Genomic DNA, 14463 nt, shown 5'->3' with positions numbered 1-14463 from the left:
TATTTCTTGTGTGAATGAATGACTGGAAAAATAGTGTCGAGAGAGAGATACTAAAGGTTGGATTGGATGTTGCTCAACAAAAACAAAGAATTGAGCATGTGAAAGCTTTGATCTCCCAGGTACAACTTTTACTCATCAACTAAAATCAAGGCAGATGGACCCAACAAAAATATTATATTATAAATATACAACAAAAATATTACAAATATTTCAACAAAATTTATAAATATTTGATGTGTGCAAAATGCAACAGCAGTGAATAAGACCAATACAGTCTCTCATTATGGAGCTTACATTCTAGCAAGGATGATGGATACTAAGCAACCAGTTATACAGTTTCATAATTATAATTTTGAAAAATGCAAAGAAAGAATTAGAGCTGTAAGAGCCTATAACAGGGAGGCTTGACTTGGGCTGTAGGCAAGCAGACCAGTTCTAGGATTTCTGAGACATGTGGCTCGGGAACCTCTTTCCAAAGAATCAAATATACTCTGTCGTATCTCTTGTCAAAGTTGGCACGAGGGGAGATGCTATGTACATTTCTCAATCTCGGGATTATTGACACCATGGAGTAGATAATTCTTTGGGGCATTTTCCTGTGTGCTGTGGGATGCGTAGCAGTATTCCTGGCCTCTGCCGGCTAGCTGTCAGTAGCACCCCACAGTGGTGATAACCAGAGATGTTTTGACATTGCCGGATGTCCCCGGTTGGCTCAAGGGACGCATCATCTCTCCCTCCCCACTTCCCCGGTTGAAAACCACTGTTCCACATGAGACTTGCTTTTTTAAAAATGTGTTTTCATATGATTTATATAAGTCAATGCCAGAAACATAATTTATTCATTCAATAAACAACTATTTATTGAGTACCTGTTATGTGTCAGGCACTATTCTAGGCACTGAAGACACAGCAATGATGAAGGCCCATGCTTTCATGATGCTACATTTCAGTAGGAAGAAATTAATAATAAATCTCAAAATATATACTATTTCAGAAGTGTGGAGGTTGCTCATAGTTTTCTCTGATAAGGTGACATTTGAACAAAGCCTTGAAGGAAGCGAGGGAATGAGCCACAGGAGAAGAAGCACCAAAAGCAAGAAGCGAAGCCATCAGAGGGCCTGCGCCTAATCTCACCTTTCCGCCTGCAGGTCTGACCAAGCTCCTTTGTGTTTCAGAGGGTCCTCCGCAGATGCGCAGCTGAATGGACTCCAAAGCAGCCTTAACCCTTCAGCCTTTGTGCCCATCACCAGCTCCACAGGTTAGTGGGCACCAGCTCTTCTGCAGCTGGATAGGTGACAGGGAAGGTGTTGGGCTTGGCACATTCTCTCTTCTGCCTCCAAAGAGAGCCCCAGTTCAAAGAATGAAACATCCAGCCTCTTAAAACATTGGCAAATGGGCATTTTTGTTACATGCTTCTTTAAAATAATCTTGGCAGCCTAAAATAAGCATTTTCTGGAACTAGCTTGGGGTAAATGAAACCTCACAGTCTTGTAAAATGCTATCAGATTTGCAGCATTTAATAAAAATGCCCCATATTGACTGGTATTTCACTGCTTATGTTGTATTTCCACATGTTTTATCTCTCATTTAATTCTCACACAGCCCTGTGAGTTTGATCTTATCCCCTCCACATGAGGAACAGGCTCAGAAAGTTGAGGGCTTGTTGAAAGTTGTGCGTGGATGCAGAACTGGAGCTCTGCTCTTTGATCTACGTGTTGTGCCAATGCCATGGTCCGTGGACAGGTTGTTACTGATAGCCTAAAGCCTCTCAATGTAGGTGCATACAGATAAGTTAGGCGGTGTTGGTCCAGAGATAGTTTTCTATGAATAATAATTAATAAAAATGCACTGATAAGTCAGAAAATGGAAAGAAAACCCTTCGATTCAATTGAACAAGTATTTATTATTGAGTATCTACTCTGGAGAAAATAACGTGTTGGGCACTGAGATGCACACAGGGTGAACAAGGCAGTCTGCTCTCAGGGAACCTAAAGACTCAAGGAGATAGAAAAGTCAGCAGGGAATGTGCTGCAAAGTGGGTATTATTGCATGCCTGAGACACACAGAATAACAACAGACAACATTGACTGAGGATTTGCTATGTGTCAGACACAGTTCTGAATGCTTTATGTGTAATAACTCACTTGTTCACTGAACAGGCACATAATGTAGAAACTATATTCCCCATTTACGGCTGAAGAAATAAAGGCACAGGCAGATTATAAAACTTATCTAAAGTCTCACAACTAGTAAGCGGTGGGGTGGTATTTGAACCTAAGCAGTCGAGCCCAGATCTTTAGGGACTGGGTACAGCTTCCTAGAGGAAAAACATCGAAGCTGACACTGGAATGTGGACGAGTCAGCCAGGAGAGGGAAGGCATGGGCAGGAGTTCTAGGAAGAGGGAACAGTGCAAGCAAAGACCAGAGGGGAGTGAAAACGTGCTGTGTTCCACAGGCTTCCATGGATCAGTGTGGCTGGGGACTGGGGCATGAGCAGGGAGTAGAAAGAGAAAAGGTTGCAAGGTAGCAGGGCCAGTTTATGAGCCATGCAGTGAACTTGGTCATTGCCCTGACAGCAATAAGGAGTCATTGAGGAATTTTAAGGAGGAGGGGACTGGGTGGTTAGGGGTCAGGGATTGACATCATACACCTTAAAATGATTACAAGATCTCTGGGAACCTCAGGCCAGGTGCAGTGGCTCATGCCTATAATCCCAATGCTTGGGAAGGGCAAGGCAGGAGGATCCCTTGAGACCAGCCTGGGCAACAAAGTGAGACCCTATCTCTACAAAAAAAAAAATGTTTTTTAATTAGCCAGGTGTGGTGGCACATGCCTGTAGTCCTAGCTACTCAAGAGGCTGAGCTGGGAGGATCACTTGAGCCCAGGAATTCAAGGCTGAAGTCTGCAGTAAGTTGTGATCCTGCCACTGTACTCCAGCCTGGGTGACAGGGCAAGACCCTACCTCTAATTAAAAAAAAAAAAAAGCAGTCAGTTACTTGACTACATCCTGGGGATAGGGGATAATTATATATATCTCATAGGCTTATAATGAGGATTAAATGAAGAAGTATATAGGGAAGGTGCTATAACTACTGTAACTACACCCAGGCCACTACTACCTCACAACCTTCTCTCTTTCCACTCCCTGCTCATGCCCCAGTCCCCAGCCACACTGATCCCTGGAAGTATGATAGGAGTATAAGGATTTGTTCTCCACTGAAAATTTTAGAGCCTGAATTCAAGAAATACTTGATGGGTATCTACTCACCTCACTCCTCCAAAAGAAAAAAGAATTACTAGAACATGGTGGTTACTATATTTTTAAGAAAGTAAACTTTCACCTGGGATTGTTACGGACTGCAAAGTAATGGCACAAGGGAATCATGGCCAAGTGTGAGGGATTTCTGTGAGATAACCTGTTAGAACTTCTCTCCCTTCGGCGCTTCAAGTTTGCTTCAGCTGGAAAGATTCACAGACCCAAGGAGATCCCTGACTATACTTCATTTGTGTGTCTAATTGATAAATTAAGTGTTGAATTGAACTTTGCATGCACTCCAGCTGAGCCAGTTGGAAACTTGGGTCATACTTGCAGCATCTTGACCGTGAATTAGTGTTTACTGACTCTTGGTAAAGTTATTTAGAAGATTTTGTGGCACTCATACTGAACTTGGTGTCAGTATGAAACCACAGAGCAAGGAAAAGAAGTTGTATTTCTTGCTGGCTTCTCATAGTGACTTTTCCCTGCTGATTCTACCTTATGGTAACAAGCAGATCATTCTTACGTTGTTTAGGTAGTTTATTACTTAACTGCTTTTGTCACCGAGAGACTCTGGGCCTCTGAACTTTTTGGGTTTGTTTCTACTCTGATTTTTCTAGTGTTCCTGATCCTCAGTTAAAGAAACACTGAGGTGCATGACATAGTAAGCTTCAGGCATTTTCCATACTTCCCAATGAACATTTTACCTTCACAGCATTAGTAACTGAATCTATTACAGTTATTTGTACAACTAGTAAGTAACTGCCAGGCACACCAACGTTTGAACTGCAAATCATTTGTTTTCTCTATTACAAGTAGATTTCAAGCCATTCTAGGGGTTCAGAAGGATATCCTACAAAAAGGAGATTAGGTTGCTAGTAGCAGCATTTTTCTGTAAACCCACAAGAAAGAAGAATAACTCTCATAATAAGTCTAAAAGTTTATACCTCTGCCTGAGACCTGGTAAGTGTGTGCCTGTGTAGGAATCCCTGAACCATCTTTGAAAGGTATTTAGCCCATCTGGTCCAGTTAATTCAATCCATTAAACATGATATTGAGTCCATGACTATAGCAGAAGCCTGTTTTCTCATTCTTTAACTCTTCCCGTAAGTCTTGCCAGCCAGGCTTTCGGCTGTGCGAGTGTTTCTCTAGCAGTCTGAATGAGATAGTGGTTCATCCCAGGGCACTGCTGGAAAACAACTCAGAGTCCTTTCCTGTTGATGGTGGCTTAATGGCATTCTTGGTATTATGAACGTTAAATGAGATAGTGAATTGGAAGCTCCTAGCAAAGTGCCTGGAGTACTCCATGAATGTGGCTTTTCCTTGACTTTCCAACCTCAGGCTTTATATTCGTAGTTTGCTATGGAAGGGAAGGTTTAGAGTCAGCAAATACGGAAACTTGAGAAGGAAGCTGGAGTGAGAGCTCTTGGCCCAAAGCCAGAGTCATTGGCCTTCCTTCTTTATAACTGTGGTGTTCTTCTTGAGTTCTGAAGTGGTGATGGTAAACTAAAATAGCAGAGAGCAACAGATTAGATAACTGACATTTCTCTCGTGCTGATTTGATAATGTAAACTACCATTACTGTAGGAGTCTGAAGCCACAGCAGCTGCCCTCATCCCTGCCCCTTAGCTTCTGCCTAAGCCTTTCCTGTTCTGGAGCCCAACCTCTCCCTCCTTTTATTTTTAAGCTCTTACTAGTCTGCAGTTGGTGGAAGGGACCTTACCACCTTTAGAAAATCAATGATGGATTTCATTTGCAAGCAGTGAGCAGTGTCCTTATTAAATATTCACTGTTTCTGGCCCTAGTAAAATGCACTATAGCTTTTTGCTTTTTGGATGGGGATGGGGCAACAGCACATCAGTGTGATTCTAACTGCCCACTTCATTGGATCCCTGAGACAACAAGAGAAAGGAACATTATTATATAGTAAACGCCGTGGAGCTAAAAACCTAAGGATCTAGATGTCACTTTAACTTTCAAGTGAAATTACTTGCCTGGCAGCTCTCAACAGAATGACCTATTTTCATGATCAGATTCTTACTCTTTTCACCATGTGTTGTAAAGTTTTTGGAGCTCCTGGGTGGATCTGGAGTATAATCGCATAAAACTGAAAATAAGGAGTGTCCTATCCCCCTGATTGCTCCCGAGATTTTCTCTCCAGAGCCAGAGGGGTAAGAATTTGGGTTGATCACCCACTTTTACGCTGTTCGAAAGCAAAAGTGAGACTGTGAATTGGAATTTGGCAGGAAGTGGGGTGGCGGTATCTGGGGGGACAGTGATCCCCTTAACCTAGTTTTAGGTTTTACCTTGTGTCCTTTGGGCCAAAATCAAACGTAGTGTTAAATAGGGATTCTTTTTTCCATTTTTCAGGATCTTTGGACGCTCCCCAAGTTGTTTTCGCCAGATCCAAACCCTTGCCCACACAATCTGGAGCCCTTGCTAGAGTTATAGGACAGAGAAAATCAAAGTCGGTGAAGTCAGGGCCAATTTAAGGTAACAGTAAGAATAAGAGCATATTTTTATCATTTTCACTTGCTGACTTTATACTACAGCAAGAGACTTAGTAGCTACCAAAAGAAGGTCTAGCTTCTCAAAATGACAGTGAAGTTGGGGCTTTATAAACCAAAGCTTAGAAGGACGCTCCAAAACTGGGTCAAAGTTGAGCTCCAAATAGTTTGCTCCTATAATGGTCTACCAGTAGGTGGTGCTGTGGCAGTAAGAACTTTCTCAGAAACTATTACTAGAGGCTTTTGTTTAAAAATATGAGGATTTTGAGACAGTTCAAATAAAGAAACTAAAACCATAATTGATTTATCACAAAGTATAACATAATATATGGGAAAACATGAGATTTGAAGGTCAAGTTGCAGTAGTTGCCAAAGAGAATGGATATTTATTATTAAAGAAGGCTTTTAGACTAGAATTTATAAACTGGACTTTCAGATTATGGGAGGGAGGGAGGGAACATATTTTTTTTCAAATTTTGGTGAGGTTAATGAATTGTGTTTTTGCTGAGTTACTTAAATAAACATATGCTATAATTAGCAGCAAAACAAACTATAAACCTCATCCTCCATCCAACTAAAAAAAGCTCACACATTGAAGGCATGGTCTAACTTAATTTTGTGAAGCTGTTTCCACACTTCACCAGCACTGCCATCAGTATTTTGTTCCCAACCATGGCCTTCAAAATTTTCCAGAAAATTCTGCGAAACTTCAAGGCTTTGGTAATTCTTTCCTCTTTGTTCTGCCCTGCACACTAAAGCATTAATGGCTCACCTGCCACGAGGCTAATACTCTTCTTACCTCTGGGGGAATATTTATTAACTTATTTGAGAAGCATTATTCATCAGAATACCCCAGGAGTGCAAAAGAGAGAGGAAAATTATTTACCCACCACAGGATTCATTTACATTGGATCAGCAAGCTGCAAATATCTTTCCCTAGCCCATCTAAACTCTTTCCAGAAAAGAATGAGAAGAGAGAACGGAACACCAAATCCATGGCTTGGTCATCTACCAAAATGTACCGGAGACACTGAAAACAACCAGAGTTCTATTGGTAATTCTTAGCCAGTGGCCCTTTAATTCTGATACTAAGCAGCCTGTCCAATGATGAACAACTAGTAAAATATAGAAGACTAAAGCAAGAAGGTCAGTATTTCCCTCAGGAGACTGGCAGCCAGAAGAACGAATGTGACATCAAGCTCCAAGCTAAACTGATGGCCTGCCAAGAAGTACTCATGTCCATCCGCTTCTAGGACTGTGATACTTGGACCTGCCACAGTTATAATATCACTTTCCTTGAACCTCGTTCATTAGTATCCTTTACAATCCACCCTGAACATTACACGGCAAAATGGGACGATCAGCAAAAGAAGCCTTGGGAAACAGCCCATTTTTCAACATTTTGCTCTCTGTTGCAGATACAGCCCTGCTGAGCCTGAGCTGTGTATAAGCTAGGGATGGCTGATGCTATGCTTTGTGATTGACTGAGGCAATGAGACAGCATGTGTGTATGGATGAAGAGGACACAGTGGGTCAGAGGGTCTCAGAAGTCCAGCTCCTATGGTGCACCGTCACTGCTGGGAAGCTGCAGAGGCAGGCCTACCAGCCTGGCATGTGGCCGATGGCAGTGGGCTGCATCTCTTGAGCAGAAGAATTAGGTCATTTACAAAGTGAGGAGGCAGAACCCCACAGGTCTCAGCCCATCACCTAAAGCATGCTTTCTTTTTATTGCAAATGCAGGGTAGACAGCAGAGGTCCCTTCAACCATAATCACAAACAAATGTCATCACCAGCCATGACAGTCCTAGAACCTCTTCATATGTGGGTTTGGAAAGGCAGTCAGGTTAGAGAATTTGAGTTGTGTTTGCATTACATGTTTTATAAAACTGAGAAAAGCATCAGTTGTCCTTAACGGAGTAGAGGGAGCTATGCCGAAGGATATTAGGAGCAAAGCCTGTGTATGACCCCTGTATGCTACCCAGGGCAAGTGTCATATTTGCATACCTACATTGTTCTTTGTTTTCTTAGATTATGTATTTGTTCATCAGAGGGCTAATTATATTAACTATATTTTCTTATTTTCTGTATTTTTTTTTTTTTATTTTTGAGGCAGGGTCTTGCTCTGTTGCACAAGTTGGAGTGCAGTGGTGTGGTCACGGCTCACTGCAACCTCCGCCTCTTGGGATCAAGCGATTCTCCCACCTCAGCCTCCTGACTAGCTGAGACTTCAGGCATGTGTCATGATGCCCAGCTAATTTTTCATATTTTTAGTAGAGATAGGGTTTTCCCATATTGCCCAGGCTGATCTCGAACCCCTGGGCTCAAGCAATCCACCTGCCTTAGCCTCCCAAGGTACTGATATTACAGGCGTGAACCACCACACCTGGCCATTTTCTGTATTCTTAGTGCCCTGGCATTTGGGATCCTTGCAGACCCAGGGGAGAGAGTGCCTTTCACAGGGCTAGTTAATTCCTAAATGTAATAACAACTTGTCCATGAGCACACCTTTTATATGCAAACCAGCCAGTCCCAAGTACCTACTCTCAACCTCCTTATCAAACTTTCACACACCAACCCAAAATTTCCCCTGCCTCAATCATCTCAGGGCCAGGTACCAAGCAACTGGATACCATCCCTATACCCCGAAGCCCCTGGAATTATGCAAACTAACCAGTCCAGCCAATCCAAAGCTGTTTAATGGCCCTGCCTTGCCTTTCCTGGTGGAAGCCCCAGCAAAGGTTCTGACCTAGGCTTTTCCCCCCACTGCTGTCTTCTGCCTCCAGACTGACACTGATGAGTTCACTGTGACCCTGATTAGTGTGCAGTGACCCCTCCCTGGGAGCCGTCAGAATAAACAATACCTTCCTTCCGAGCCTTGTTTCTGTTTTCCTACTGTGGCCACACCAGCTTCACCATACCGTATCCAGCATGTACATTCTTAGAACAAACATCAAGAGGATAAATACCTTTAACTTGTAATACCAGGAACCAGGAAGAAACATGAATTAGGTTTACATCACCCAGTTCTAAGCAACTGGGCATAGCACTTCATCCGTAGCCTGTATTACACAAGTGATGTTTTAACAGTATGTGTTTTGCTGGCATTGACCTGGCTGTAGCCACACAAGAAGGATGTGAATCCCTCTACATGGCAAAATCACCTGGCTGTCAGCCACTGAAGTGCACGCTTTCCTGTCCTGAGGCCTCTTGCATTTCATTTAGTAACTGTTTCTACATTCAGAAACAAAACTCAAGTATAGCTGAACAATGTGGTTGGAAGTGAGGAAGAAGACAGCCTGGCTTTTAGTTTGGGGGAAAAAATAGGGGTCCTTCTAAGAATCCATCCAAAAGGGGTTCATTGGCCTTAAAGAAAACCAGAGAACTCCATTTCTGAAATGGATTAAGAAATAGGCTATGAAAGAAGATAACATCTGAAAATTGATATTTTTCTCTTGCTGAACTGGCAAAATCCCAAGAAAGGAGTGATGATTCTTCAGTTGTTAACAATTACTACTTTGTTATAAAGAGACATGGGAAGTACAGTGGCCCCTTTCTCAAATTACACTTACATTACAGAAGCACACACACCTCCTGGAAAAAAATGCCTGGCAGCCTGGATTGTTAGAGTTGTGCCTACCCCTGCATCTTGCTGCAGAGTTGTGTGGTCCTGTGTAATATCCATGCACTTTGGGCGGAAGATCTAGTCTATTCTTGCAGTCCTGAACTGGGCAAGTAACCAGCATGAGGCTGCCTTTCTTTCTGTCTTTATACATATCACTCCAGGTTATCGATCTGTTCACTGTGAACCCACACCTTATAGCCACATACCTTTGCTTTACTGTCCTCGTATCCTCAGGGCATAATTGCTCCTGAAATTTCTAAAGAAAGAAAATGACATGCTAAGCCACACCTGTCTTTGGAAAAAGCAAGCTCTCCACACGGAAATATTTACACCTCTGCTTACCTGATCTGTGGAGTTTGAACCAGGTCCCAAAAAGTGTAGGTGGATAATGGCAGGGCTTGGAGAGTGATGACTTGAAGTGTATTGCCCTGTTGGCATGATTTGTATTGATTTTTTATCCCTTATTCTTTCAAATTGTGATTATAAAGACTCAGATTCCCTTAAGTCCTCAAAATGAAGAGCATCACTAAAACTAAAACAGTAGTCTCTTCTACTCCTTTGTTCTCGTGTTTTGAACATGCAGGTATTTCCAGTTTGCACCATAGGTGTCAAGGGGCTCCCTTCTCTTAAAACTTGAATCCAGGTTATGCAGGGTTTTTTGTTGTTGTTGGGGGGTGAGTGGTTGTTTTTGTTTCTGTTTTTTCTTTTGTTTTTTTTTAAGTCAGAGTCTCACTCTGTCACCCAGCCAGACTGGAGTACAGTGGCGTGATCTCAGCTCACTGCAACTTCCACCTCCCAGGTTCAAGCGACTCTCGCTCGAGCCTTCACCTCCCGAGTAGCTGGGATTACCGGCGTGCGCCACCATGCACAGCTAATTTTTTTGTATTTTTAGTAGAGACTGTGTTTCACCATGTTGGCCAGGCTGGTCTCGAACTCCTGACCTCAAGTGATTTGCCCACCTTAGCCTCCCAAAGTGCTAGGATTACAGGCGTGAGCCACCGCGCCCACCCTGGTTATGCAGTTATTTGATACCAGAGAGGAGTAGCTTGAATGTGTGGACTTGCCTTAGCTATAATAAAACATAGCCTTTATCCCCATTATAAAATGGGGAAGAAAATAGAAAACCAACCTGATTTTAAGATGATGAGGTGAAGAAAAAGTCAGCTGCTTAGAAGCTGCTATAGCAGTATTATTTAGTTGTTTGGTGTTAGAAGAATCACTCTTTTTTAATATCTAATGTACCGAAAAGTGAGAGGGAGGTATTTTCCTTCCCCTTTTATTTATTTGTAATTTGTTTCCCAGGGAAATTAAGACTTGTGACAAACCCAAGTGAAGATATTTTGGAATTTGACAAGAGAGTTTTTTAACTTGTGCATGAGCTTCAAATTATATTAGGCAATGAATTGTTGATAGTTTTTAATCAGATACCGGAATATGGAATTTTCAAAATCACAACTCAGAAAAATGACCACTCACAGGCCTTTCATTTTATATTTATTGATCCTTTTTAGTATTCTCCAAAATTAATCATCATTGTGCATGTGTGCATGTATACTTATACCTCTCTTTATGCAGAGGATTTGAGTGTCCACAAGAGCCTTCTGATGATCCAGAGGAGAGAGACCCTCAGTTTCCCTCTGGAAGGGAAGTTTTTGTGCATGAGCACAGGGAGGAATCAGCCTCGAGAGCCAGAGCTCATGAAAACCTGAAGCCTTGCTGAGAGAGTCAGCAGCTCTACTGGCTGAATGGCAGCTCGGGTTAGCCCATCCCCATGGTCCGGTCATTTTCTGGCTCCTCCGCAGCCAGCTTCCATTGTTGTCTAGGCTGACAGCTCCGCCCTACTCATGATGTGACCTCTCTCTGTGGGATTGTTTCTCTCTCTCTTTTTTTTTCCACATTCAGTTTTCAGAAGACAGAATCGGAATACTTCCCATTCATTCCTCCAGCAAAGTGCCCCTGGGGGGCAGGGCTCTCTCTCCCAGGCTTTAACTGACCTAAATAAAGTGAGTGGCAGCTGCCTTCCAGACAGATGCCAGCCTGGTACTAGGGTAGTATGATTGTGTGATACAAAGCTGCCAATGTATGCATGTCTGACCATTTTTTCAGATGGGATTGTAGTTAGGCAGGTACAGCATAGTCTTTTCATGTCCAGTATAGGGTCTTAAAATATAAAACCACATGCAATAAAATAACAAGATATAAAGGGAAAGTCAGGGCCAAAAAACAAGATAATTCGAATTTTTCAAATATCAGGCTAAATAAACTTATTGTCATTGAGGTGAAATTTGGTTCTAAGTCTCCTAATATGCAGGGCAAACAGGGAAACATGATAAATTGGAGTATATAGTTCTCACAATCAAAAAGGAAGAAATGTTCCAGGGAAAGTCAAGATTTTTCCTAGTATTGATTCTAAAGGAAGTATTTTACATACTCTATGTAGAAGACACCTAATATAGTAGTAGTCAACTGCTAATGAACTATTAAAAAATAGTCAATAGTAGCTTCTCAGTCAACAAGCCAATAGAGCGCTGTGTTTCACATGCCTACTCCTTGGCATGGTGAACTATACAAAGATAAAATACTATAGTACATGCCAATGAAGACAGTTTTGTGAGGGGACAAAAATAATATAGTCTTAAGTCTCTTTGTGGTCTTCATAATCCAAGGGTAAGATAATAGTTATTTAGAGGATGGGGTGAACTGCATGTGTCTTAGGCAATCCTAAATATAACTTCTCTCAATTGATTGCTTGATAAAAACTAGTTGTGCTGTTAGGCAAGGATCCAGATACCTGGTCTTTTATCTTACTGTTTGAAGATGCATTTATTAATATATGCTGAGGAAAGCAGGTGGCAGAGGTAACATCTCCTGAAAGCTTTGGCAGCTAAGCAGTATTCTCTCTCTATCATGTGGCATGTTGATTGTCTGCTCCTCGATTCGCATACACAGTTTCCTCTGCCTAGGCACCATCTCCCCACTTTTGCTCCCTCCCTCGCCTATATGACTAATTCCTATTTGTCCTCAACCCCTTTTCTCCTGTCTAGCCCTACCCTATGTTAATCTGATTTAGATGCTTTTGACTCTGCTCTTTAAAACTCTGTGATTACCTCTGTCATGGCTTTTACAACATTCTAGGATCTTTATGGTTACTTAACTGTTCCCTCTACTAAGCTTGGAATTTCCTGGAATGCAAGGATCAGGTCCAAGTGGACTCTGATACTCTAGGGCCTAGCACAGTGCCCAGCCTGTAGTAGGGGCTTAAGAAATCCCAATTAAGAAAACAACAACAAAAAATAATAAGGTGACAAAATAAATAACCAAAAATGAAAAGGAAATTCTGCTTGAATAGATGAATGAGTAAATTTTCATATTTCTGCCTTTGTTTATTCTTCTACTGACATTTGGAATACCTGCCTACATATGCAAATTCTTCCTGTTCTTAGGCCAAGCTCAGTGGCTCACACCTGTAATCCCAGTACTTTGGGAGGCCGAGGTTGGCAGATCACTAGAGGCCAGGAGTTCAAGACCAGCCTGGCCAACATAGCGAAACCCTGTCTCTACTAAAAATACAAAAATTAGCTGGGTGTGGTGGCACACGTCTGTAGTACCAGCTACTCAGTGACTGAGGCAGAAGAATTGCTTCAGTCCCAGGAGGCAGAGGTTGCAGTGAGCCAAGATCGTGCCACTGCGCCGCTCTAGCCTGGGTGACAGAGGAAGATTGTCTAAAAGGAAAAAAAAAAAATTTATCTCCTAAGGGTCCAGTTAAGTTTTTTGTTTTGTTTTGTTTTTGTTTTTGTTTTTGTTTTGAGATGAGTCTCGCTCTGTCACTCATTTGTCTTGTCGTTTAAAAAATTCCTAGAGACCTACAATTTATATCACAAAGGTGTTGTCATCTTTTATCACTGCTTGCTTTTTGGGTGAACTGTCTCTTCAATAAGACCATAAACTTTTTGAGAGCAGAATTAATATCTATATGTTTCTTGAATCCCTAGTAACACCCAAAATGTTTCATTACCTTGTATTGTAGACCCTAAAGAAAAGAACACATACATATGTAAAACTTTTCTGAAAAATGGCTCCTCTGTTCTCTTGGATTTAAAATGCCTAACCTCAGAAGATAAAATCTTTTAATGAATATTTCATAAATAATGCATTTTACCATTAAACAATCTTCAAAATCAGAATAACCTTCCTTATAAATTACCTGGTACTTCTATCCCATTTCTTGCAATATTGTAAAACTACTTCCTGTAAAATAATGAATGATTGATCACTGCTCTTTAGATAACAACATCTGCTATACATTCACAACCTTACTATGACTTGTTACATTATAGATTTCAGTATGAAGATGTTCCATTTTAGACCACATTCAAGAATCTCATTATAACGGAACAAAGTTAAAATGAGATTGAATTTATTTGGAACACATTAGCTTTCAGCTTTTTTTTTCCCCCTCTATATCACCTAACTAACTGGAATTGTTTATTGCACAGATCAGATTTTTCTTTTGAACACTGAACGGTCTTTTGTATTATCTTCTGAATTCACCATGAATTCTTTAGGTTCCTCTTAAGTTGTATAGTACCTGAAACTGAACACCACACTCTAATATTAGAGATCTGACAGGTGTTGAGTGTTGTGTAAAATTTATCATCATGGTTCTGGAGTCATATGTTACATTTTAAATGTGCACAGTATTCCCAGAAACAAAACCGAAGTTCTCTCGACCCTTACTTGTTACCTTCCTGGCTTCCTTTTGCTTCACAGGGCCATGGAGCATTACCACTGTTGTTGTCAGTAACAATAGCTAAGTTTTGTAAGAATTCCAGATTGCAGGGTAGAAAGATCCATAACTGTGAAGTTAGACTGACCTGTGTGGGCTCTGTGACTGCCCAGTTGGCAACTTTAGGCAAATCACTTAACCTCTTTCAGCCTCAGTTTCCTCATCAATGCAATAAGCATAAAAATATCAATCCTAGAGAGTGGGAGCAAGATGGCCGAATAGGAACAGCTCCAGTCTCCAACTCCCAGCACGAGTGACACAGAAGACCGGTGATTTCTGCATTTTCAACTGA

The 14463-nt window shown here is 41.6% G+C and overlaps 1 protein-coding gene across 2 annotated transcripts in view; it reads left to right on the top strand.

Moving 5' to 3' along the window:
• TTLL5 (tubulin tyrosine ligase-like family member 5) overlaps nucleotides 1-14463 on the top strand; it is a 306711-nt gene that overhangs the window by 238783 nt on the left and 53465 nt on the right. The window contains exons 32-33 of one of the 2 annotated variants that reach the window (XM_011949526.1): nucleotides 1176-1258; nucleotides 5627-5749. In XM_011949526.1, coding sequence (XP_011804916.1) covers nucleotides 1176-1258; nucleotides 5627-5748 — 205 coding nt within the window. In that variant the 3' untranslated portion in view covers nucleotide 5749. The remainder of the gene's footprint in view (nucleotides 1-1175; nucleotides 1259-5626; nucleotides 5750-14463) is intronic. The other variant, XM_011949527.1, reaches the window with a different exon arrangement.

The sequence above is a fragment of the Colobus angolensis genome, unplaced genomic scaffold (assembly GCF_000951035.1).
Source record: "Colobus angolensis palliatus isolate OR3802 unplaced genomic scaffold, Cang.pa_1.0 Scaffold3, whole genome shotgun sequence".
NCBI classification, from domain to species: domain Eukaryota; kingdom Metazoa; phylum Chordata; class Mammalia; order Primates; family Cercopithecidae; genus Colobus; species Colobus angolensis.
The sequence above is the reverse complement of the archived record's forward strand: the minus strand, read 5'-3'. Positions and strand labels throughout refer to the sequence as shown.